The sequence below is a fragment of the Lipophrys pholis genome, assembly GCF_963383615.2.
Source record: "Lipophrys pholis genome assembly, chromosome: 19".
NCBI classification, from domain to species: Eukaryota; Metazoa; Chordata; class Actinopteri; order Blenniiformes; family Blenniidae; genus Lipophrys; species Lipophrys pholis.
This window is the reverse complement of record NC_137647.1, coordinates 6,094,472-6,119,381: the sequence shown is the minus strand read 5'-3', so window position 1 is coordinate 6,119,381 and position 24,910 is coordinate 6,094,472. Positions and strand designations below refer to the sequence as shown.

Below are 24,910 nucleotides of genomic sequence, written 5' to 3'. Positions count from 1 at the left end.
GTGTGTATTGTATCCACATTGTGTGCTACTCTGAGATGGTATATAATAGGCCTGAGGTGATAGAGGAGGTGTGAAACTGTCACTTCGAAGGTGCCAAACTGCTGAGCAGAGCAGAGGCATCTGTGAGCAGCAGAGAGGATGGATGAAAGGACGGGGAGGAGAGAGACGAGATGAGACGAGACGGGAGGGAGGACAGGACAGGGGTCCTGTCGGCGCGGTGGGAGGGCTGCTGCCATCACTCATTAACGTCTTCATATGCAAAGTTACAGCAGAGTCCTGCACTTATACTGATGTACAGGAAGAAAGATGCAATGCAACACATATTAATGTTGATTTTTGCACGGATTTGTAAAAAAAATTAAAAAAAAATGTTTTCAGTTAATAAAACCTTACAACTTAAAATCTGTATCATCTTGCACTTATTATCTGCACATAAGGAGCGTTAACAGCCAATTGATCTCTCAAACGGAATCGAGAGTCAAACCTCCAGGCAGCTGCCGCAAATCGGCAGTAGCGTGGTTTCCCCACCAGGGGGCAATATCGGGGCGTATCAGGCCATAACTGAAGTGAATGAGAAGAAAAGGCTCAGCCAGAAGAAATGAACTGCAGGGATGAAGGAAGTTTTACTTCGAGTGTCTCCTTTCTGTGACGCCGCAGTTTCTTTTGTAGGTTAGAGACGATTAAATTCATGCTGCAGCAAAACTCCTGACGACTTGATCAGTCCCACACTTGTTTATTTTCGCTCCACCGTGGCCTGTCGTGACCCCCCCCCCCCCCCCTTCAATCTATTCCCCCCAATTAGCCCAACTTCAATTATTCAGAGTGAGCGTGCCATCAAATTGGCAATTGGCCTCTCGTGCATTAGAGCAATTAACAGGGATATGAGGTTTCCTGCCACATCCAACCCATTTGCAGCCATTAAACTCCAGACGCAATTAAAGATTGTTCCAGATTGTTCCCGGCGACCCACCCCTGACAGCGACGACAAAGTTTGGAGGTGGCAGAAGAGCTTTGTCGTGCGAGTGGAGTCGAAGAGTCAACGTCAACGTGACCCAGCCGAGCGCCTTTAATCGCGCGCCATTGTTGCCTCCGTCAATCATCCGACTCGTGCGCACTAATGCGGAGAAGTGATTCTCGGCGAGTTCATTATTGAATTGCTGCGAAGTTTCGTCCACCTTCTCAGGCGTCTAATCAGAGAACGTTGCCTCTTTATCACTGGGTGGTTGGAGGGGGTTTTGTCCAGACTTTGCCCTGATTGGTCGCCGTCACTCAGGCCAAACACGGGAAACAAAGATGATAAGCCGGGGACAATCACGGGAAGGAAAGAGCACTATCGGGGAACATGCTCTATCAGCTCCCGGCGAGAGCAGCGGGGTTAAAGTCGAGAGAAAGTATGCAGAGGCCAGGGTTAAAAACCAAACTGTTTATTTATTATATACATTCAATAATAATGAGAATAAACAGAAGGTAGACACAAGGATGGAAAAATAAAACATGGTGAGAAAATACATGTCACTTATGAAAAAAAGAAATCATCACTTGGATAAATGAGATTTTGAAAGCATGTGACGACTATAAAAAACAGGAAAACAAACAAACAAACAAAAAAAACAACAACCTTCACATGCAATTCAAACCCATTCATTTAATTGCTGTACAAAAATCTCCCACCGGGTGGACGCCGGCACGCTGCAGCAGGGGGTCAGGGGTCAGTGGCTTCTGCTCTCCGTGCTCTTACAAGCACACCTCTGTGCTTCGTTCTAAAATAAGATGCCCCCGAATTAGCGGAGACAAAAAAACAACAAAAAAAAAACAAGTGAAAGCTCGGTGACCGCTGCACCGCCTCGATGAGCGAGGGTGCGGCGCCGCTAATGAGCAGATCGTGGTAATACTCAGAGCGAGTGGAACCCGCATCAGGAGGGTCTATTGTTCTTATGGTTGTATTTTCAGAATAAAAGCGGACCACGGGGGGTGGGGGGGGGGGGACTTGATCGCCACGACGAGCACGGAGGCAGAGGGGAGACGACTCCAATCGCTGAAGCCGCTACGCTTCCCCGTCTCCCCTACGAGGCGGCGAGCACCTCGCCGCCATCACCACAGCATTAGACTTAGACTTCCTGTAACGCCACCCTCCTCCATCCTCCATCATTGTGATTTGAACTCACCAGTTCAGGATCTCGCCCTCTCTGGCTCTTTCAAAGGCATGCATAGGAACACTTCCAATAATACTTGTAAGGAATAATAAGACAAAAAGAAAAAAAAAAAAAGAGGTAATGTTCGTCAAAGAAATACTCAACGGACCTACTGCACACGGTTTCACAATCATACAGAATCTCTTGGCTCCCGGCCGCACTGTACGCGCCCCCTGGACACAAAGTAAGAAAGAAGGACGGCGGGGGGACGTTGCTACTCTGGCAGCTCGTGATTAATGGCTCAGCATCTCACCTTCACCAAAGTCCCACGACTCGCCGCCCACACGTTGTTCCATTGTTCGAAAGGTGGCCACCGCTGGGCCGCCAGGCCCTTTCGACATTGTCTCGGAAACCCCCCCCCCCCCCCCCCATCCCCTCCCCTCCCCCTCCCCCTGCAATTTACTGAGAATGGCGTTCCCCAGCAGGGCCGCATTACAGCGCGTCCTCTGGCGTCTTTCTGTGCGTCTGCTCTGATTTCCCTCGTCTGTAACAAACACCTCTGCAGCTCCCAGGACAGGACAGGCCATAAATTAGCGAGGTGGCTGAGTTGAACGTGTCGCGGGTCGTCGGCGCGACCTCCTGCTCCTTCCCCCTCCACGAGCCCAAGCTCTTCCCCTGAAAGCTTCACAAGCACGGCAGCGTCGACCTGAACTGTGGGCGTTAGGACGTAAACGAGAGGCCTCCGTGGAAACGCTTCCCCTCGCAGGGTCCAAATTCCCAAAACGCGCGGCGTCGGCGGCTTTTCGTGGCCGCAGCTTCAAAGACTTTTCCCAGGGTGCCGCCGCGACAGCGAACTTCAAAATACAGCTTCAGCCCACAGATTAAAAAAAAACCAAAACAAAAACCCAACAACAGAAAAAGGCTAAAATGAAGGCAACCATAGAAATAAGAAATACATCAGGACCAAAAATGTGCTTTCTTTAGGAAATCTTTGGAACCAAAAAGGCAAATAATAATATAATAATAGCAAGAAGACAGAGAGTATATGGAGATGTGACACACACACACACACACACACACACACACACACACACACACACACACACACACACACACACACACACACACACACACACACACACACACACACACACACACACACACACACACACACACACACACACACACACACACACACACACACACACACACACACACACACACACACACACACACACACAAACACACACACCAGAGAGAGCAGTCCTCATGTTGGACGCCTTCAGACGCACCGGCGAAAGAAAACTACTGAATCCCAGAGAGCATGATGACGATGATGATGATGATGATTTAGAATTACATAAGGATGAAGACAACTAGTGAAAACTGTGACTATAAATAGAAAACTGGGAATGAAATACCACTTCTTTTTACATGACTGCAATTACTTGGTATCAATGTGCTTCACTGGGCTCAAACCGGCTGCTGAGTTGAGATCTCACACACACACACACACACACACACACACACACACACACACACACACACACACACACAAATGAAGCCTGTAGGCATAAACATCTCAACACCCCCCCCCCCCCCCCCCCCCCCTCCTCCCAGGTGGCTGATTGGCAGATGATTGATTCACCGTGTGGGTGCTGCTCCCATGTTGCTGAAATAAGTTTGTTTTGTGGTTTTGTGGTTTTGTTTTCGTCCGTCTGCTGCAGAAAGTCCAAGAAGTGTGTAGAGTCTGTTTGGAAGAAGAACTACGAGCAGCCGAGGAGGAGTCTGTGAGGGAGGGGTGAGGGATGGGCCAGGGGGGTGGGGGGTGGTTGGGTTCCGGAGCCGAAAACGAGACGGCGGCTCCGTTCCTAGTGTTGCACTCAGTACGAAGTGGACAAAATTAGCGGCTCCGCTGCCGAAAGTAACGGAGCTCCAAATTGTTTCGGTGGTTTTCTGCAGCATCGAATGAGGAAAAACTGAGGTAAAGCAGAAAAAATAACAACAGTCATTTGTGTTTTCCTTCTTTGTCGTTTTCAGACATTTCTCTGTTTGTTTGTTTTGCTGCGGGGGTGGGGGGGTGTTTAGAAATGTGAAAAAAACAACCAAAAAAAAACTGACTAGAGAACTAGTTCGGAGTGGTTTGAATCAGTCAGATGTTCTCGATATCCCAGCGTTGCAAATCCAGAGTCGGTCCCACATCTCCTGCATGAGGAGCGTCTTTATTGATTTTTTTTTTTCTTTCCTTATTATTACACAATATTAAACTAGAACCAGAGGGTTGGCTGCGGATTGCTACCGCCAAATTATCGTAGTGTTTAAAAGTACCTTTTTTTTTTTTTTTTTCTTTCTTCCTCTCTCTCCGTTTGCTGTGCCAGTCGTAGTATTCCATGCAGGCCAAGATTAAAAAAAGAACAGAACAGTTGTGGAGGGAACTTGGCTCTGAACGGGAGTGTCGGTCTGATGGGGGCTGATCGGGCAGTGGAGGAAGTTTGGAGAAAGTTTGTAGTGTTGTGCAGGGTCACACAGGAAAAGCAGTCTCTCTCGTTCCAGGTCCCCGTAGTGTTTGTTTTGTTAAGTTCTTTTTTTTTGGGGGGGTTTTTAAAAACCATCCTAAATTGTGCCCCGGCAGTTCATAAGTAGCAGGCTCCAGCTTTTAATGTGTGGCAGTTTGCTTTTTTTTTTGTTGTTGTTTTTTTCATGTCATTGTTTCCATGTCAGCGGCAGAAAAAGAAGAGAACAGAAAAATAGTCTGGGTTGATGATGTGGCAAATGACCTCTCCAACCACAAGATGGAAAAAAAAAGAAGAAGAAAAAAAAAAAAAAAAAAAAAAAAAAGTAGAAGTGTTGTTCACTATAGTCCGCCTGCAGAAAAATGGAGGGAAACTCCGGCCGAACCAGGAGCTTGAGAAGAAAAGTGGGTTTGGGAGCAGAGTGAAATTCCTGGGGTGTGATTTGTGGGTTTTTAGTAAGGAGCAAACCTACTGTATCCCGCCCGGTATAAACTAGCCTGGAAGACACAGAGGAGACAACAGCGACGTCAGCGTAGAGGAAGGAGGAGGGACATGAACAAGCTGTCAATTAGAGAAGTATTGTGAACCTGCCCTCTTCAAAAAGCTACACTCATTTATATTCTGGGTGTTTTGTGTTGCAGTCGGCTCGCTCACCATGGCTCCCACTCCGTAAGCAGCAGCAGCTGGAGCTAAAGCGTGGTACGGATCCGTGGTGTACACCCGCCCGTAACTGGAAAACAAACAAACAACACGGAGCAGCCCGGTCAAAACTCTAAAGAATAGGACGGGACTCAATTCGAGACCCGTTTAAGCGACGACGTTTCAAGTGACGTGTCAACATTTTGAAAATAGTGTCTGTTCACACAGAAATGCTGAAAACGATGTAGTTTTCATGTTGGGCCACTAGTGGGTGCCCAAACGGACCCAATCAAAATGTAACGAAAGTTCTGTGTTTGTACTTAAAACCGCCCATGCTTGTCTAATCATGTAATACCACAGTTTACCACAAGGGGCTGTATTGAGCAAATCTACCATCTAGTCTGTCGTCAATGTAATAAAAGAAAATTAGGTTATGACAAACTGTAAACATGAGGCTGTTGTGCTTCATTATGACTGTCACATGCCGCTAATTTACAAAAAGTGCACGTATTGTGATCCTCAACAGCAATTTGTCTAAAAACGACTTAAATAAAAGTACTTTTGTCACTTCAGCAAACAAGTGCAGGCTGTGAAAGGTAATCAAGCAAAAAAGCATAATGAGAAAATGATTTTCTATTTTTATTGATACATAACTGTCGTGTGGAAGTGTTGTTATTGTAGCACCAGATTAAAATCGTTTCTTAATTAAAAATCTGGTAATGGCCAGGCTTCATAATAAACACTATGAAATCCAATGAATTTTTATTTTTTTTTTGGAAGGACTTTTGTTTTTAAAAAACAAAGCCATGACAATAATACTCAAGTACAGATCCCTGAAATATCTACTGAAGTACAGCAACGACATAAAAACTGTGTTTCATTTGCAGCAGGCTAAAGTATGATCAGTTATTAAAAGCGACATCCATTGAACCATCGTTCAAGAAAGAGTTTTTAGTTGTAAAAGAAATAAAGTATTTCCTCCTTTTCTGTAACGGAGGCCGTCTTTATCTCTGCAGCTCTTCTTCGACTTATTTCCATTTTCCTGCTTCACGGTTGACTGGGCCAATATCCAGAATTACACTTTGTACAGCTCATGAGAATTCGTGGAGAGTCCCAACCGCGGCGCTTTGTCATTCAGCGGCAGTCTGACATTAAATAAACAACCTGCACGTTGTATTCTCGGAGTTGTTGTATTTGCCCTGTGATCACAACAAATATTGGAACCGCCGAGAAGATGTACCGTGAACCTTTTGAGTGTGAAACCCGCTTGTAATTTCTGCGTTTCCTCCTAATCGCAACTTGGGCCGGTTTTCCTCGAGCTGTTTTCACTCGGCCGCGCAACGTACGAGCCGGCGTGACTCGATCCAATACAACTCTTCAGATGAGTGAAGCGCAAACTTGCGAACCGCTCAGCCGTACATATTTTGATCTACAAGACAAAAGCGAGGCGGCAGGTTTCAGGCCAGTTTAACATCGTTTACAGAGACGCTGGAATCCGGGAACATGACAGCCTATCGATGTCAGACCGGTTTACACTCATCTTTGGCCTCGGCAACATGTTTTGTGGTTTTTATCAGGGTGTTCCAACGACACAAAGGCGGTATATTTGAAAAGAACAAAAACAACAATTTAAAAAAAAAAAAATGTGCACAATTCATTCTACATTTCCATCTTTTCCCTTTTAAGACCAGCAGACTAGTCTGAAATGTAAAATCCCATTGAGTCAGCAGAGATGAATCAGGAGTTACTATGTCGTCATGCAAAACATAGGCCCTGTTTACACGTCTGCAAGTGAAAATCTAAAAACTTTATTTGCACTTTGGGGGGGGGGGGGGTCACTTTACACAACAACAGTGCTCAGAGTCACGTGAAACGCAACTTTTTGAAAAGCGCTGCCAAGGTGGAACAGGGGAAAGGGCAACGTTTCCAAAACGCTGCTCCTGCGCATGCACACCACTGCCGTAGCAAACAGCTGTTCTGCACATGCTCAGTAGGCGCACAGTAACGATAATCTTTGCCTCCAGCGGGTCACAACTCTCAGTCCACATTCTGCTGGGACTTGGTGGGCTTATAGTTGATTGTCGTAATCGAAGTGTTAATGTTTGTGGCGCGTCAACAAAAAAACAAAATGTGTTTTCACTTGAAACGTTGCCGTGGAAACGGGGGCCTTAAACTGTTGTTTGTTGTTTTAGAGTTTCTGTATAAGAGCGTCACTCCATCCTGAAACGTCCTCCCGAATAACTTTGAAAATGAATTCCTGCGCTTCAGGTTATTTATCTAAAAACACAGAAATAAAACTGAAGCTTGTCCCCGACGGCCACACCTGGTGGCGGCTGCGTCCTGGCTTGACCTCACCTGTCACTGTAGGCGGCGGCGGCGGCAGTCGCTCCGGTTACAGCCGCAGGCTGGGCGTAGCGGTAGGCAGCGGCAGCGGCGGCGGCAGCAGCAGGGTAACCTCCCTGGAGACACACACACACACACGCCACAGGACTGAGTCACATGCCTCTGACGGAGGAAACACCTGAGCTAAGGCATGTGCATGAGAGGGAGGGACTCCACATATCCACAGATGCAACAATCTGACATTTATACTAAAATAGACACTCCAGCGTGAAATATTTCACTCATACTTTTTTAACAACTGCACTAGTATATTGCATCAGATAAAAATGAGGGGAAAAAAACCTATTTTCTATTGTAAAGAAAATGTAATTTATTACATTAGATAAAACAGCATCTGCCAGAATATTGCATTTGTCTATGTGGAGAGGAGGCATGTTGCTGAATGTGGGACTAGAAATGCTTTATCAGTGAGACAGAGGGAAGAAATTGGACTGTCGAAGTTGAGTTAGATCATATTATCGTTGCTCTTGGGGAGGGTGGAGGTTTGGGTAAAAACAGGGGAAAGACAAACTGCTCACACGACCGAGGTCATATAGAAACCTCGCGGTGTTGTCAGGACAGAAGATTCGGGGAATGAAAAGATATTTCAGGAGGACGACGACTATAATCTGAAGACTAATGGATGCTGGAGTGTCCCAGTGGTGACAGACAATAATAAAATAATAATAAAAAAAAAAAACAGCATGTTGTTATAATCATTTGTGTCTTTTCCATATGAATTTAGAGAAAGGAAAAACAGAAAGATGTAGGAGACAAAAAACAACAACAACAACAAAAAAAAAGAGTCACACACAAACACACCCACACACGTCTAGACTGACAAGGATGATGTGGCTTCGCGCCGAGATCTGCATGCATGACCCCAAAAATCACAATTCAGACCAAAAACAGAAACGCGTCATCCCACTGCATCTGGACCTGCTCAGAGCAGAGAAACAGCAAAGCACAACAGAAACACTCCGACAATCCTCTGAGACGCCTGCAGGACACACAGCAGAGGCGGGGCGGGGGGGGGGGGGGGGGGGGGGGCAAGAGGGTTATAACAGGGGTGGGAGGATGGGTGGGGGGGGGGGGGGGTACAGTAACGCCTGCATGCAGCAGCTGATCAGCACATGCTTCATCCTGCGGGTGGCGGTTAATTCAGGAAGAGACCGTGTTCTCCGTTTCAGCGTCTCGACTGGACACACGCTGCGAGATCGAAGCCTCCGCATTGACAACAGGGATTTCTAATTGCTTCCAATTTGAGGAACAATTTGTGCTTCAAACAAAACAGCACAGACGTCGCCTTGCATACACTTGTAGAGGGAACTTTTCATTTAGTACACATAATGAATTCTAACTTGATTTAATATCGCGCATCTTCAAGATCCGACGTGTCGGGAATGAAAACTAGAGCGCTGCTTTGATCCTCCCGCTCACACTCTTCCTCGGCTGCTGCCACGTCTCCATTTTCTCCGCAGGATCGATATGCTGTTACCTTATTCTGCTGCTTTGTGTGATGCTGTCAGGACGGATTTCAACACACTTTCCACAACACACTAGTTGTACTGGCAGAGAAACCGCCTCGCAGCATCACTTGTCATGTAGGACTAATGACTACAATCTCATTTCAACTGACCAGGAAACAATCCTTCTGGAATATTCTTATATAAAGGATTTCAAGGTCGGGGGGGGGGTGAGAGTTCTTGTTATCTCGGGAACTGAAGGTGTAACATTTCTTTTATGAGGTTTCTGCGTGAAGTTTAAACGAGATTACATTTGTATTATAAATCTGCAAATATTTGTCACATTTATATTAAAAATTGCAATTAATTAAATTAAAAACAGTTGTATTCTTCATACAATCATTTAATCTAAGCGTTCATGACCAGAGCCAGTTGGGAAAGCTTAGCCTCGACTATAGATTTACGTTTACTATCCAGCGCAGCCTCTCCATGAAATGTATCTGTGAGTCGTGGCAATGCAGTGATCACTTTACAGCAGGCCGTGTTAATAACCGATAAGAAAAGACAAAGATTAATTTATTTCCTGTCCCCCCCCCATCTTGACAACTTCTGGAGCAACTGTCACCAGTTTGCACAAATCTCAGTGAAAGTTGCTTTGTGCCTGTTGTATAATTAGAGTTGGTGACTCAGTTTGTTCCATTGCAATGTGCTGCACCTTTGTTCAGTCTTGATGTGAAGACGAGAACCAAACCTACAATTTTGAGTTTAAGACATAATTGTAGGTAATCGCCCAACAAAAAAAAAAATATTTAAAAAAAAAATGCAATCGAACATTTTCTGTGATGTGAAAAGTCAACCCAGCTTCACCTAGACATGCTGCACACTGCTTCAACAAGTTTAATTTCCCTTGGCGAGTTTTCACTGTCTGGATAGTTAAGGATCAGTGCACCCTATGCTTTTCCTAAAACAAATGTGTTTTTTTTTCTTTCTGTTGTTCAGTCTTAATTTGGTCGCTTAAACAACTCATTGAAATGGTGGTGTTCCACAAGGCTCTGTTCTTGGCCCCTTTTTGCATTTATTTTCAATTCATGCATACCTCATCAAGATTAGCTATAACCATGGCCAAACTAGTCACATAAAAATGCTTTTAGTTATGATTATCCTGATTGGTTGATTACGCAAACCGAGCGATATAATCCCATTAATGCCCGACACACTGGAACTGAAGTGATTTCAAACTGTTATCACTCGCATTAGAGACCTCAAACGACCCTGCACCTGAATGCATTTGTGATTTAATGGCCTGGTATGATCCCTCCTGGTCATTAAGATCAATGGATGGAGCCCTGCTGGTTGACCCCCGGTCACAGAAGGTAATTGAGCACATTGGGGGGGGGGGGGGGGCCTCCACATGACAGTGGCCTACAGTCTCACTCTCTATATTCAATTAAAACTCATGCACAGCTGTTGGAAATGCAGAGTTTTGCAAGGATTTGTTTCTCTTGTTTACCTTTTGCGTCTCTGACAAGTGTATGCAAACATTTGACTGAAGCTGTATTGTTATTTTTGCCGACAAGCGGAAAAAAAATAAACTACAGTAGGGAGGCAATTTCATCCAAAACTCAGCAACAAAGAAGAAGAAGAAAAAAAAAAAAAAAAAGAGACCAGGCTCTCCTTTGAACAGGCTGGTAAAAATAAAAAATGCACTCGGAGTATTATTTAGTAGTTTAGTAAACAAACAAAGCCCTTTCCCACATTTGGAATAAAGCGCACACATTTCAGTGAGTTAGTAGAAGAACGCAGCAAAATTCAAAGCAGTAGTATTGTTTGATATAATAAACAACTAAAAGACAACATGTTCCAGATCAGAAGGTGATTCATAGGATCAGAGGAAGTAGTAACAACAATGCACACTGTGGGTTTGGTGTTGAGTTGACCCTACCTGAGGCAATCTGGGACTAAGGACTGAGTCCTGAAACACTAGTCTATAGAGAGAACAGAAACAGCCGTTGTCAACCTGGATACACACACACACACACACACACACACATGCACACACACACGCTTCTTGACAAGCTCTGCTGCACTCTGCCGCATCCGCCTACAGAGCAGCCTTTGTAGTGGTGTTCAAGACCCTCGATCTTATCACTGTGCTGTCACAGCTGGGGTTTTTTTTTTTTTTTTTTAAACTCGTATTTTTATTTTAAAATCAGCACTGCCTAGTTTGACCCCAGTGTACAAACCCACATTTTTGTCACGCCGATAAAAAAGGAGAGAGAAAAAAACAAAAAAACCTTCAGGCATGAACCATCTGGCATGATGGAAGGTTTTTGTGCAAATTTGTGGCATGTTGTGCTTTTAGACAGCTCTTCATCGTGGATTCACCAATATGCAGGCAGCTCTGTGCAGCGCATGACTGGACGCACATGCAGAATCACCCCCAGAGGAAAACGACAAAAACAAAAAAACAAAAACAAAAGAGCAGGAGAGAGTCGTGAGGGAGGGAGAGGGGTCAGGGGGAGGGTGGGGAGGGGGGAGTTGATGTGTTGGCTGGAAGTGAATTTACTTACATACAAGTCTGCAGCTCCGTAAAACCCATCCTGATACACCACGCTGAGAGAGGGAGAAGGTCGGGCAGTGGGAGCAGATTCAGGAAGAGGGGAGGATATGGTAGAGGTGGAAGAGGGGGAGGGAGGGGGGGTGCACAGTCCCAAAAAAAACAGTGGATGGAGGGTCAAAACACAGCAAAAAAAAAAAAAAAAGATGAAAGAGAGAAAGAAAGAGAGAGAGAGAGAGAGAGAGAGAAAAAGAAGTTATTTCACACCCATGCAGCATGCAGAGGAAATACAACTTCCATTTAAGCTCCACATCTGCGACTTGAAACGTTAATAAACACACGCATGGGGATCGTTGCACTGAAATGAGACCATTAACTTCTATTGTTCCCCCGATACTTGGAAGCCAAAGCAATAAAGGCCACTTTTGACTTGCATGATTTCTAAAGGGAACGTGTATTTGAGGTGGGGGTGGAGCTTAGTGGAGCAGATATGGACAAGGTATTTCCCGCATCGCCCTAATTTCACATTGTTGAGCGTTGAATTTGAACGTGGTCGTAGCAAGAGGCAATGTTAACCAGTCAGTGCAGCTTTGATCCGAACGCCGCAGCAGCCCCCCCCCCCCCCCCCCCCCCCCCATACCCATCCCCCACCCCGACAGCCAATCATCACAGCACAGCAACAACAGCATGCACAGTAAACATAACCAGGGGATTAATATGTCTGGGAAAAAAAAAAAAAAACCTCATAAGAGGTAAACTGCAGCCCATTTATGCACAAGGTGACGATGTGTGTGTGTGTGTGTGTGTGTGTGTGTGTGTGTGTGTGTTTATGCTAATGTGCTGTCGCTGGTATCTGTGTGTTTATTCAAATGAACCTTGAATGGTGCAATCCCATCAGTGTGTCATATTCGGCTGAATAGCCGGTGAACTGACTGACAATGTGCCAATTGGACCGCTGGAGAGAGTGAAGTGTGAATCCTGTCGTGAGTGAATGAGCACAGCTGCGTTAAACACCGACCTGGTCAAACAGAATTTTGGAGTGCGACTCGCGAGGTGTTGCTCGATAGGTTTGCTTAAGCACCGAACAGAACCGATTTTTATTTTTTTATCCGTCTCTTTCCAGACTGCTCGGTGCAGTAAAAGCCGGAGAATTGACAGGAGCCACTAAGCGGCTGAAGGGGAACAGCTGTTTGTTTGTCGGGAGGCAGATTTCCCCTCACCCAGGGTAGGCAGGGATGGCGGGCTGTGGCACAGCCGCCCGCACGGCGCTGTAGACGGGCCGGCCTCGGCCCCTCAGGTGGGCGCCGCGGAACGCGGCGGCCGCCGTCGTGGCTGCGGCGGCTGCAGCTGAAGGGTACGGAAACCCTGGGACTGGAGGGGAAGACAGAATGCAGAGAATTGAGGGACGGCGACAAAAACGCAGGACAAGCGCCGCTGGAATGTAAATGACAAACTGAGGTGTGCCGGTAATCTTAAGTATTCTGTGGATCTGGAGACGAGTTCGGGGGTCTTACCTGCGTAGATTTCAGGCCCGTACACAGCTCCCACCATAGGACTCAACTTCCACCCTGCTGATGGTCACACGCAGAAGGAAAAGGACAATTTACCAGGGTGGTAAAAAAAAAAAGTCAAACATGAACCTGATGACAGAATTTCAACAGTATGAATTTTATTTCATGATTATTTAACTTGTGTGTGTTTGTTTCACTGATGTTGGTAAAATTGAACACACAAGTATGATCCTACATTTAATTTTCATCTGTTGAACACTGACATTAGCGTATGCAGTTTCTTTAATTTAACATTTGAACTGATGGTATAAAGCCAAAGGTGTCAAAACTCATTCCGGTAACATGCATACCGCCATGTGAAGCAAAATCACTTTAAAAAAAAAAATAAAAAATCTAAAAATATTAACAACTTCTATTTTTCTCCTGAATTTAGGGCAAAAACAATACTCATAATTCACAAATTTCACAATCTTTGAAGACTATAAAACAGATAATGTTTTCTTAACAAGGTCAAACTCAAATGTTCTGTATACTTATTAATTAAATAAATTCTCAAAATTGCCACAAAGTGACAAATAGAATAATACAGTGGGACAATAATTAAATGAATAAATAATATAAAAATCATATACAAAAATGAATGTCACTCATCCCCAAAAAGCTTCACAAAATAATTAAAAAACACTTCTGTTCACTGCATCACTGCTGTTTGTCAATGTCCAGTTCTAGTCAGTGTTTTGTTAGTTGCTCAACAAAAGCAACAGCACTCCTTGTGGACAATTGAGGAATAGCTACTACTTTATTGAACAATAGTTTTCTTTTGTTTGTTTGTTTTTTAACACTTTCAAATATCTTTCTGAGGTTTAGATGTGTGGACCAGTTTTAATACCTCTGGTATAAAATAAGAAGGAATTAATACAATTATGAGAACTAAAAACTGAGAATAACTGGAAGATCTTACGAAGGTTAAATCTCAACCTGACGATGATTGTTATATAGAAATCTGGTATTTTCCAGCACCTGTCCTGATGCAGTTTACTCTTCTGTGTGGAACCAAACATGAGTATGACTGATACACCAAGAACACAAGTACAACAGAGCTGTGTTATCTTGTCGTGTTGCTGCAGAACAGATGTTAGATTCGGGTCTGCCTGCGCTCTGCAGCAGGTTTGTGTTTCAAACAAGCAGCAGATGACAGAGCGGGAACAGTGGCTGCTGCTCCCTGTGTAGCCACGCTGTTCGGGATCATTAGACGGGCGCTGTTAGTGCGTGTCGCTGTGGTTGTTACCATAGGGCAGCGTGCTGAGAGCTTCTCCGTTAGGGTAGGGGCTGACCATTTTCTTGTTAGTCATCACCCGGGCGGTGGCGTTATTCACCTGGGGACGGAGGAGCAGACCGTCAGAGGAACAGACACAACAGCTCCGCACAGGAAACTAGCACACAGACTCAAATGTGGATCACTAGCTCACGAGGCCAAGGCTGATGTATATGTGTTGTTTTCAACATGCCTGCTGCTACGATCAGCTCCGACTGACAAGGATGATTTTTTCTTTCACTTCATTTACTGTTAATGGGTCATTGAGTACTCCGGCGTGAATCAGAGTCACGGTCCATTTAGTTGTGCCAATTCACATTTTTCAAAAGAATAATTCTGCCAGGCCTACGTGGTTTTGTTCCCGTAACCTTGTTTTTATGATCAAATTGCACCCTCGACGACATCGGAGCAGAAAGAAAAACCCTGTTCTGTTGACATCGAACGTTTAAATGCTGCGCACACTCGTACAGGAACGTGTACCTCTGCAGAATGATAAAACATCGGCGGCAGCGGCGCAATACTTCACTGGTGACACGGCTCGCCGACTCTCTCTGTGGCGTCTCTATTTTGTGTCACTGTGCGTGTTTGTGAAGATTGTTAGGGGGGGATTTTTCTTTTAGTCATCATGCAATATAAAGCAAGTGGCCCATTAGAGATTTGGTGATTCATTATGGGGAGCTGCTAAGGGGTGCCATGGGTGGGTTTTGCTGCAGATGTGCACATAAAAGGAGGCTCGGGTTGGAGGGAGGCAGGGGGGGGACGACGACTAAGCTGTGCTTCTTCTGTGGCATGCTCAGGTGAAAGTATTGTGTAATTTTAAGTCCGGTGTGCATGGACTGTGCGTGCTCGCTGACATTTCACATTAACGCTTAGGCCCTTTCAAATCCAAGATGGCTGAAAATCTCCTCTCTGAGCTTCAAAGGCTCCCTCTCCGGTCCCTTGATCTATCCTCATCTTCCTTTGATGGGCTTTAAGAGAAGGAGATTTCAGCTCTCTGTAATAACCGACACTGTCCAAGTGTGCTGGCGGGGTCGCACATTCGACTGTGTGGCGAGCTAAAGATTAATGACCTTTTGGTGAGATGAGCAGAGAGTGTGCGCTTGTGTGTGACAAAGGAGGGAGGAAGACGGAGGAACGAGAGTGCTCGTGTGCACGTACGCGTCGCACTCCCATTTAGAAGACCATTAGGGCCGAGAGTGCGTTTCACATTGCTTCCCTCAGTGAGTCATGTTCTTTATCTGCAGAAGCTTCATTCAGATGGAAATGAGGTTTACCTCATTTTTCCCCTCGCTAGCTATCTGACACAACTGTCCGCGGGTGACTGAGTGGAAACATTCGGAAATCTAAATCGAGTTAATGAGTCTAATTTTAATTTCTACAACACGGTGAAATTCGGAGCAGATTTGTCCCGGGGGTGGGGGGTGGGGGGTGGGGGGAGCTGACTAGTAACTTCTTTTAACAGCGGAGAGGGTAGTGGTGTATGCTGATGACGCCGCTCTGATGAAAGAGAGGCTTTTACACACTTAACGCAGATCTAGTAAAATAGTACCATAATAGCGTTTGAATTCAACGTTTTTGTTGATGTTGTGGCGCAGAGTATACGCGATAAAAAATATCTGTATTTGCACAAACATCTCAATCTCAACACAAAGTCAATTTTTAGTGGAACTGATATTTTAAATAAACCCTTTAACACGTAAGTGATCAGGCGTTAACGTTAACTGCTGCATTTCTTCCTTGTCCAGTTTGTCCTAAACAGCCTAACTGCATTATTGTTGCAGATAACACTGTGCAAGGAAATCGCGGGAAATGACGGCGTGTAGGGAGCATTTTAACGGATTTGACAGGCAGCAATGATATTTAAAGAGATTTGTGAGCTGGAAATTGTAAAATATGGGCACCTAAAGGTGGTTATTGTGAAGTGAAGAAGTCCTATTATGTTTTGATTTATTTCTAACATTCAGTGGAGTGGCAATCAGTGACTTTAATAGATTTCAACAATATCAAGATAAACTGTGAAGTGTATGTGTAAGTAATGAAACTGGTTGACAGGAATACATGCAAATCAACAGACAAATATGGAAGGCAAGTCCAAAAGTGTTAATGATTAATAAAACATTCATCATTTCTCATCCCACTTTTGCCCTCCCAAGTCCAGCCTGGACAGTTTGTATATATATATATATATAAATAAATAAAAAACCCGGACGAAATGAAGTCACATTTCCATATGAAACCAAACTTGTGGGGTTTACATACCTAAAAAGAAATAAACAAAATACAAAAGAGAGGGAGAGAAAGAGGGGGTGCAAAAACATTTGTTCCGACAAAATTAATAATCATATAAAGACAAGAAATTACACGCAGCCAAATATGGGCGCATCACATGACCAAGAGTGAGTAACAAACTCAAAAATAAAAAAGAAGAAGAAGAAGAAAGAAATCAGCCAATCAGCAAGCGTCGGATGCAGCATAGAGACCAATCAAAACAATCGTAGCACTCCCACATCGAACACAGAGGACAGGAGGATGGGACAGGTCGGTTAAAGAGGAAGGGATGCAGGTGAGAAGTAAAGAGACAGAGCCAGTCCATTTACAAAAAACAGGAGAACGTATCGATGAAGTGAGGACAAAGAGGAGAAGAGGGGAGAAAGTTTCACATGAGCAAAACACACACGACAAAAAGAAAAACTATCAACAAGTACTGAGAAAACAAAAACATATATACCAAGGTGCATCATTCAAATAAAGCAATTAGATTTGGTGACCATTCTCCTGAAAAATCTCATTATGTGTGGTGGGTTGAGAAACAGAGCACCAAAGGATGGAGGGAACAGAGAGAGCGAGAGAGAGAGAGAGTCAGAGAGAAAGAGAGAGAGAGAGAGAGAGAGAGAGAGAGAGAGCAGTCCTCATTCCCAACAAAAGGAGAAAAACAAAATAAACATGAGACACTAGGCCAGGCATTAAAACTGTGTGTCACAAACCGAGTACACTACCAGTACGACTACTACTACGACTACTAATGCACAGACAGTCCACTACAAGAAGACCAAACCAAAAGAGGAAAAACAAAACGACAGCGTAATAGAGACCCAAAAAAACAGCAAGGTAAACCCCATATCGGTTTAGAGATGCATATGGTGACACAGCACTGGCTGATTTGGAGGAGTCGGCTGCACCAGCTCTTCATTCACTCAACACTTTTTTATTCATGCACATTAAAAAAAAGAAAGAAAAAAAAAGGGGGGGGGGGGGGGGGGTTTGCACCAAACAAACTGGATTAAATAAACCAAGAATGAACCATGGGTGGTGATATAATCGTCAAATTGTCGTGATTTTGTCATAAACGGGCCTTAAATAGCTTTATTTTTACCTAACTTAACTTTTAGGGGTGAAATCTAAATTCTCTGCATTCAAACCTCCACAACCGGAATAAAAACCGTCTGCATTCATTGCTGATGCAGTAGCAGACACTGTGTTTCCAGAAGATTTCGAGCAATCAGTCATCTATATCGTAAAGAAGCTCGGCGCTTCATATAAAGTCGGGCACAATAAAATGAGAAATCTTTGACACTGTGCAGCCACAGTGAAATCCTGATGCAGAGGTTCTCCAGTCGCTTCAGAAATAAAAAGGCCATTTGTGGAATAGAATCAGTCTTTATGAGTGTGAACAATAAAACAAAGATTATACATTTACACCAGGGTGCAGTTAAGAGTCAAGAAGACCATGTTGAGTCAAAGGAATCGCATAAAAAGAATTAGCTTCAAGGAAAAATAGGGAATTGTGAACGAAGACTTTTTTTTTTTTTTTTAAAAAGCCTTTTCACCAATGATTTTAACAGACGTTATCTCTGAACATTTTTACACTATGAAGCAACAGGAAATTCTCTGTTCAAACAGTATTTTGTTAATAACATAAGTGGTTTTGTGTGTGTTTTTTGCCGTCTAGTTTAAGAGCTACAATAACCACTTCCTCAACATTAAGAAAGCCCACATTTTGTAGGCAATTAAAACAAAAATAAAAAAATCAAGTAAACAAGTAACACTTGTGCGGCGGTTTTTGTAATTTGCAGAACGCAGATTATCACATTGAGTAATGGCTCATTTTTGGGGAGCATAAAGTTTCAATGTTAAATGAACAAAGTCTCATAAAAGTGCAACAAATCAGTTTCTTTTGTTAAAACTGGCCCAATAAACAAGTAATAACTGCAATAATTACACAAAATGCAGTTAAATCCAGGAGAAATTTATTCATTCATGTGATAACGTACCTCAAGACTATCAAATGCTGTGCCAACCCCCCCCCCCCACAAAAACCTCCCAACAAACTTCAGCCTGTTTATGGAGTGATTTAACACAGATGGAAAACTTTTAAAGGTGCAACCCAGTGTAGTAAATCACCAATTGGAAAAACAAATTTGTATTCATTCTTTAAAGAGAATCCCTGAAAAACTGGTGCAGCCCGGACCAGATCTGGAGCAGCTTCATTTCTAGACGTACATACAGTTGTGGAAATCTGACTATCTGAGAGCACAATGGTGTGTTACTTTAGGGAGGGCCTGCCTTAGTCTTGGCGGTGGAGACTGGCAGAGGTTTAACAGTCTGCTCTGCGGTGTGCCAACATGCCGGCTGGCCACATGTTGAGCATCGGCCTTCAACTTGTATGAACTTTCTCTACATCTGTGATGTGTTGGCGCACACTTTTTCAAATGCACGCTGTGTCCAATTGGGGAGGGGGGGGGGTAAAAGAAAAAAGAAAAAAATTGTCAAATGTAGTGAGCCAAAAGCAGGCAGGTCAGTAAAATGAATTAAAAAAAAGAAAGAGAACTTCAAAAAAATCAGAGCAGCCTTATTTGCCCCGCGGCCCTGCATTCACTCAAAAGCAATCGCAAGGCAGCAACAGGGAGCAAAGCTTCGTATCATTTCTGCTGATTTCTATTAATCGAGAGGATGAATACTGTACACATTGAGTCCGATGCAGAATTAATCAGATGGATTGTAGAGAGCCGTGTCATTGCATTGAGGAGGGTGATTACATTCGGTCATTCCCAGTGAGGTGTTAATGACGTGGTGGGAGGGAGAAAGGGTGGGGTGGGGGTGGGGGGTGTAGAAGATATTACTGCTAGAAGATCCAGTCTGCTGAAAGATGCCTCTGTCCATCTGCCTGTGTGTCTGTGATACTGCGCTCTGTGCTGTAAAGTTACATAATACCATAGTTTTCTAAGGCATTAACACTGCATGGGCCTGAAAACTAAAACTATGAGGTGTGATAACAAGAAAAAAAAAGAGAGAAAAAAAAAGATTAAACTGCATCTAATGGCCGTATCAAGGGTGGGTGGGGAGAGGGGATCAGTTCAGTGATAAGATGTTTGTACACAACTTACCGTTGCCGCAGAAACAGCGAGTGGTTACCGTGGAGACTGACAACAACACACAGAAGTCGTCAGGGAAACAGAAAAAATATAATAAATAAAAGGAACAAATAACCCCAGGAACAAAAGAAACCTGAATGCCACCCCCTCCCCACCACCACCATCACCACAACCCCCCAACCTCCCTCGTCGACCCCCCCTGACAGCAGCAGTGGTACAGCTCAGAACACAACAAGAGAGAAAGAGGAGGAAGAAAGGTGAGAGGATGCTCTGATCATCGTTGTAACCCGTCATCTAGTCAACATGAAGATATGGGGCAACCTTGCCTTAACAACCCCCCCGCCCCCCCCCCCAAAAAAAATCCAGATAATTGAGTGCACATCTCCAAAGAAAAAGTAGGAAAAGCAGATAGAAAATTCACACCACTCTCCAACATATCAGCAGAATTGGAAAACATGTTTTTTTTTTTTTGTTAGATATTGCAGTAGAGACTCATTCCTGTGTGGTACCATTAATCCACAACGAGACGAGTGTGTGTCTGAATGCCGCCTGTGGGCAGAGCGACTATTCAATTTCCTGTTATTTTTTAAACCAGTCACCATAAACTGAAGCAGAAGTCCAACAATAAAAATAAAAAAACTAAAAAGTAGATTGGTGATAAAACGGAAACATAATAGGGTAGAGATGACAGTTAAAAAAATAAATAAAGACGAGTGTTAAAATTAGAAAAACAACCACAGAGACAGAGACGGACTTGACTGGCGAGGAGAGGATGGGAGAGACAGAAATGGAGTCGACACACAAACAAAGATCACAAAGAGTGCCGAAAAGGGAAAAGTGCAAACTTTCTTTCCCCCTTTCTTTTTCCGGCTTCATCTTCATTCTTACTCACACACAGAGCAAAAAATCCCATACGTGGATATGTTTACGTTTTCATTCGTTCATTTAGTCATGCAAATTAAAAAATAAAAAGCTCAGATGACAAAACAGCATCAATTCAATCTTGAATCTGGGCTGAGGAGGAGGAGGGAGGAAGGAGGAAGGAGGAGGGGGGGAGCGGAGAGACAAAGGGAGGCAGGTAAGCCTTCAACTCAGGCCAATCCGAGAACCCACAATCAAGTTCAATCAATGAACTCAAACCGTCTCCGCTGGAGAGATTCACTGTGTGTGTGTGTGTGTGTGTGTGTGTGTGTGTGTGTGTGTGTGTGTGTGTGTGTGTGTGTGTGTGTGTGTGTGTGTGTGTGTGTGTGTGTGTGTGTGTGCGTGTGTGTAAACGACTGATTGAAGGCCGAATGAGCTGAAGGCCAAACCGAGTCCCGGAGAGGAGTGTGTGGCGGCTGCACCGGCTGATGAGAATATGCATGGTCAGGCATGCACAACCACAGGCACGACTCCTTCTCATCCTCTTCACCACACACACATCCTTCATGCAGCCATGATGGCGCTTCTTTGCTTTCCCTCCCTCCCCCCCCAAAACTCCCTCCTCTGTTTGCATGCAGGGTTACGAACCACACACACGCACCAAACACACACCTAAGCCAGTCCGCGCTGAAATATCTGACTAAAACTCTGCGCTGCGGAGGAGCCATCACTTCCAGTAACACTCCCGCAACACAGATCGACCGCAAACACACAATCGCAGAGCGGGAGCTGGTGAATGGGAGCCTGTAGGGTCCAATATGGTCTCTGTGGAGGTGTGAGGTCTCTCTCTTCCTCTCTCGCTCTCTCCCTACTTAACTAGAATCCAATTAGAATTACTTGTTTGGAGCAGTGCAGATTTGTGCTGCTAACTCAGCTGAGATCCCCCCCCCCCCAAAGTACTACGAGGCAGCGATGGCACCAAGGTGACACCACCTGTTCTCCATAAAACCTGGAAGCACGTTTCCCTGGATCCATTCCCGACAAATCTCGGCAAAAGTAGGCCGGAATGACTGAATTTAATAAGCTAATAAAACTGAAATTGACTACTAAATGTGGAATATTATGGAGATTGAAGAAATCAGACGTATAGCCGCTATTAAAAGGAGTTTTTTTACCCGCAATCTGAGTCAAGCGATCAGTAAAATCCTCTGCTCAGAGTCCGTCTTGTTTTGGTCTTATATTTTCTATCAGCACGAAGCTCAAGGACTCCCGCATTTTATTAGAATAAAACTTGGCTTTCATTGCCAGATGAATGAAGTTATGTGTTTAAAAAATAGATTTGATGCCTAGAAATCTGAGGACTCCAGTAAACCGTGTATTTAAAGCGGAACGGCGAATAAACAAGTCAAATCAATGAATCAAGAAATATTCCGAAAGTTTTAGTTGTTCCAAAGATGATAAGCTACGTCGCTCAAAAAAATTCTTCAAATGCAAACTTCAGAAAACTGCAAGGAACTTTAAAGGGGCAACAAAATTCTAATTTGACCATGTTTGAGGCCCCGTTTGCACGACACGGTTTGCATTTGATAGTTTTTTTTGTGATGAAACTACACAAGCACATAACAATGGGAGTACACAGACATTCTAGTGGAGTAGTTGTTACTGTGACTCTCGACTACAAAACTACCAAGTTCCTAAGAGAACATGGACTGGAAGTCATGACACTCTGGAGGCAAACATTGTTGTTACTGTCCATCTCTAGAAGAACTATTTATTGCGGCCGTGGCGTGCATGCACGGCGGTAGCAGCGTCCTAGAAAAAGTTGCATTTTCCCTTCGTTTCCATGGAATCAGAGCGTTTTCGCTAAGTTCCACCTTGGGAGCCATTTTCAAAAAGTTGCATTTTCAGTAAAACGGATTTTCGCTTTCACTTGAGAACATCGTCGTCCAGACGGGGCCTTGATCAGATCGACAAAGTCGGCAGTTAATGCAAACGTGACAAAATGCTGGAAAAATGAACATGCAGTGGATGAAGCCACTCCGGGCTTTTTACCTGCTCAGCCTTCGCAATCTATTCTTGACAAGTCCTTCGCAAGGCCGACAATTAAACTGTCACTATATATTTACAACTGTAGTAGCATTGTGTGACCACGAAATCATTTACACACACACACACACACACACACACACACACACACACACACACACACACACACACACACACACACACACACACACACACACACACACACACACACACACACACACACACACACACACACACACACACACACACACACACACACACACACACACACACACACACACACACACACACACACACACACACACACACACACACACACAGACCAGTGCCGCATCAGTGGTAAATATCTCAGTTAGCAGTGCACTGCTTTGCACTAAAGGAGGCAACACACACTCAGTGACCATGTTGGGACCCTAAATGCAGCCAGTTAATGCAGCATGGGAGTGAAAATGAGAGTAAATGGTTCGCGTTGGCTTGGTACGCTGTCCTACACTAAAAATATAAATGTTATGAGTGAGTAATGCTTCATGTTAGGGCATACACACCATCGCAGAATCGGCCGCAGATGTGGTGGAGATGCATGTGCGTATGTTTGTTTGTGCGTACTAAAACACACACGGTCACGGTCATATATTTATATATAGGCATAGAGGACTCTATAGCCTATATATAGGAGGGATGGTGATGAGATGGCATCACAGAGAAGCAGGTAGAGGCAGAGTGAACTGTAATTGGGGCCACTTACATGGATACATTGGAAGCGTACAGGAAACTGACTTCTTCAAAGCGCAGAGTTTTATTCCAGACAAAGAGAAGTAACAGTGGAACTTTAAACACAACAATTCTCTTTCTACACTCCTTCACATGAGCTACTTGCATGCACGCCGTCAGCCGGCCAGGAGAGAAATAACTGGCTTCCATTGGCATGCACGGAAAGAGACAAAAAGACCAGACATTCCTTCATAAATCATTCAGTCAAGAATCATACTGAGAGTTCAACTATCCGGCCTGGTTTCCCCTCAGTGGAACGAGACTACGACTACTCAGGTGCATCTCATTTCATGCTAACTGAACAAGAAAAAAATTTAAATAAAACAGTCCCATCAGCAAAATCTGTATTAACAAAAAGAATAAACATGCAAGAGAGAGAAGAAAAAAACCATCCAGCTGTCTGCAGTTCAGTCCTCTGCTACATCAACTCAACCCATGCCAGTGGAGCATGACACTGTAAAGTCACACACAACAGGAGAGTTCTCCACGATGGTAAACAGGAGGCCTACATTTCAGAGTTTCTGAAGTATAACGTGATATCATATCTTTATCTCTGGAAAATATAGTTCAACAAACTCTGAAATCATGTGACCGATTGAAGCTGCGGCAACGTCTGCAAGTACGGAGAACAGCCAGGGAGGATTGCCTCAAATAGAAGTGGTCGGCCCTCCTCCTCCTCCTTCGGTTGAAGGAATGTATAAACACAAATCTGTTTTGTCCTGCGCCGGCCTTTTGTCTCCTCGAGCCCCATGCACCATAAACAGACCGGCTCCGCGGACTCCTGCTGCTGGCCCGCCATGCAGCCCGCATGTGACCTAAAGACCGCCGCCGCTACCGGAGTTACAACAGAGCACATGCAAACTGGAAAACGGTGAGGTGTCGCCCCCGGCCAGCAGAAGTCACTGACGCCATGCACAGAGAACTTGCAGAAAACACACACGATGTCGATACAGACAGTCGGGGACTGATGCAGGGGCAAACGGGCTCCATCAGTATCCATTCAGCTTGCTGATTGACTGAAGGTGGAGGTGGCGGAAAGGGGGATGTTGACCCGGTGGATGCAAGGTGGCCATCGTTCATTCTCAACCACACTGCAGCGGAACTAAAAAGGGTCCAGCTTCATCCATCATGCAGCAACTGATTCGCGCACAATCCACACACACTCACACATACACAGTACACAAACCCCGCCTACACACACACACACACAGACACACACACACATACACAGTAAGCCCATGCAGAAATCCTGGCTTACAGTGGCTTAAATCAAGTGATCCCATATGGATAAGTGCCTGATTGAAACCCCCAATTAAAATCAAAGCAGGAAAAAAAAAAATAAAAA

At 44.4% G+C, this 24,910-nt stretch overlaps 1 protein-coding gene across 2 annotated transcripts in view; it reads right to left on the bottom strand.

Moving 5' to 3' along the window:
• Positions 1-5,033: 5,033 nt before the first annotated feature.
• Positions 5,034-24,910, bottom strand: part of LOC308124569 (RNA binding protein fox-1 homolog 2-like) — a 53,268-nt gene continuing 33,391 nt past the window's right edge. For both annotated transcript variants that reach the window (XM_080487641.1, XM_080487642.1), the window contains 7 exons: positions 14,489-14,576; positions 13,204-13,260; positions 12,910-13,060; positions 11,703-11,745; positions 7,640-7,743; positions 5,300-5,375; positions 5,034-5,142 (listed from right to left, as the gene is read on the bottom strand). In XM_080487641.1, the coding sequence (XP_080343767.1) occupies positions 5,098-5,142; positions 5,300-5,375; positions 7,640-7,743; positions 11,703-11,745; positions 12,910-13,060; positions 13,204-13,260; positions 14,489-14,576 (564 nt within the window). In that variant the 3' untranslated portion in view covers positions 5,034-5,097. The remainder of the gene's footprint in view (positions 5,143-5,299; positions 5,376-7,639; positions 7,744-11,702; positions 11,746-12,909; positions 13,061-13,203; positions 13,261-14,488; positions 14,577-24,910) is intronic.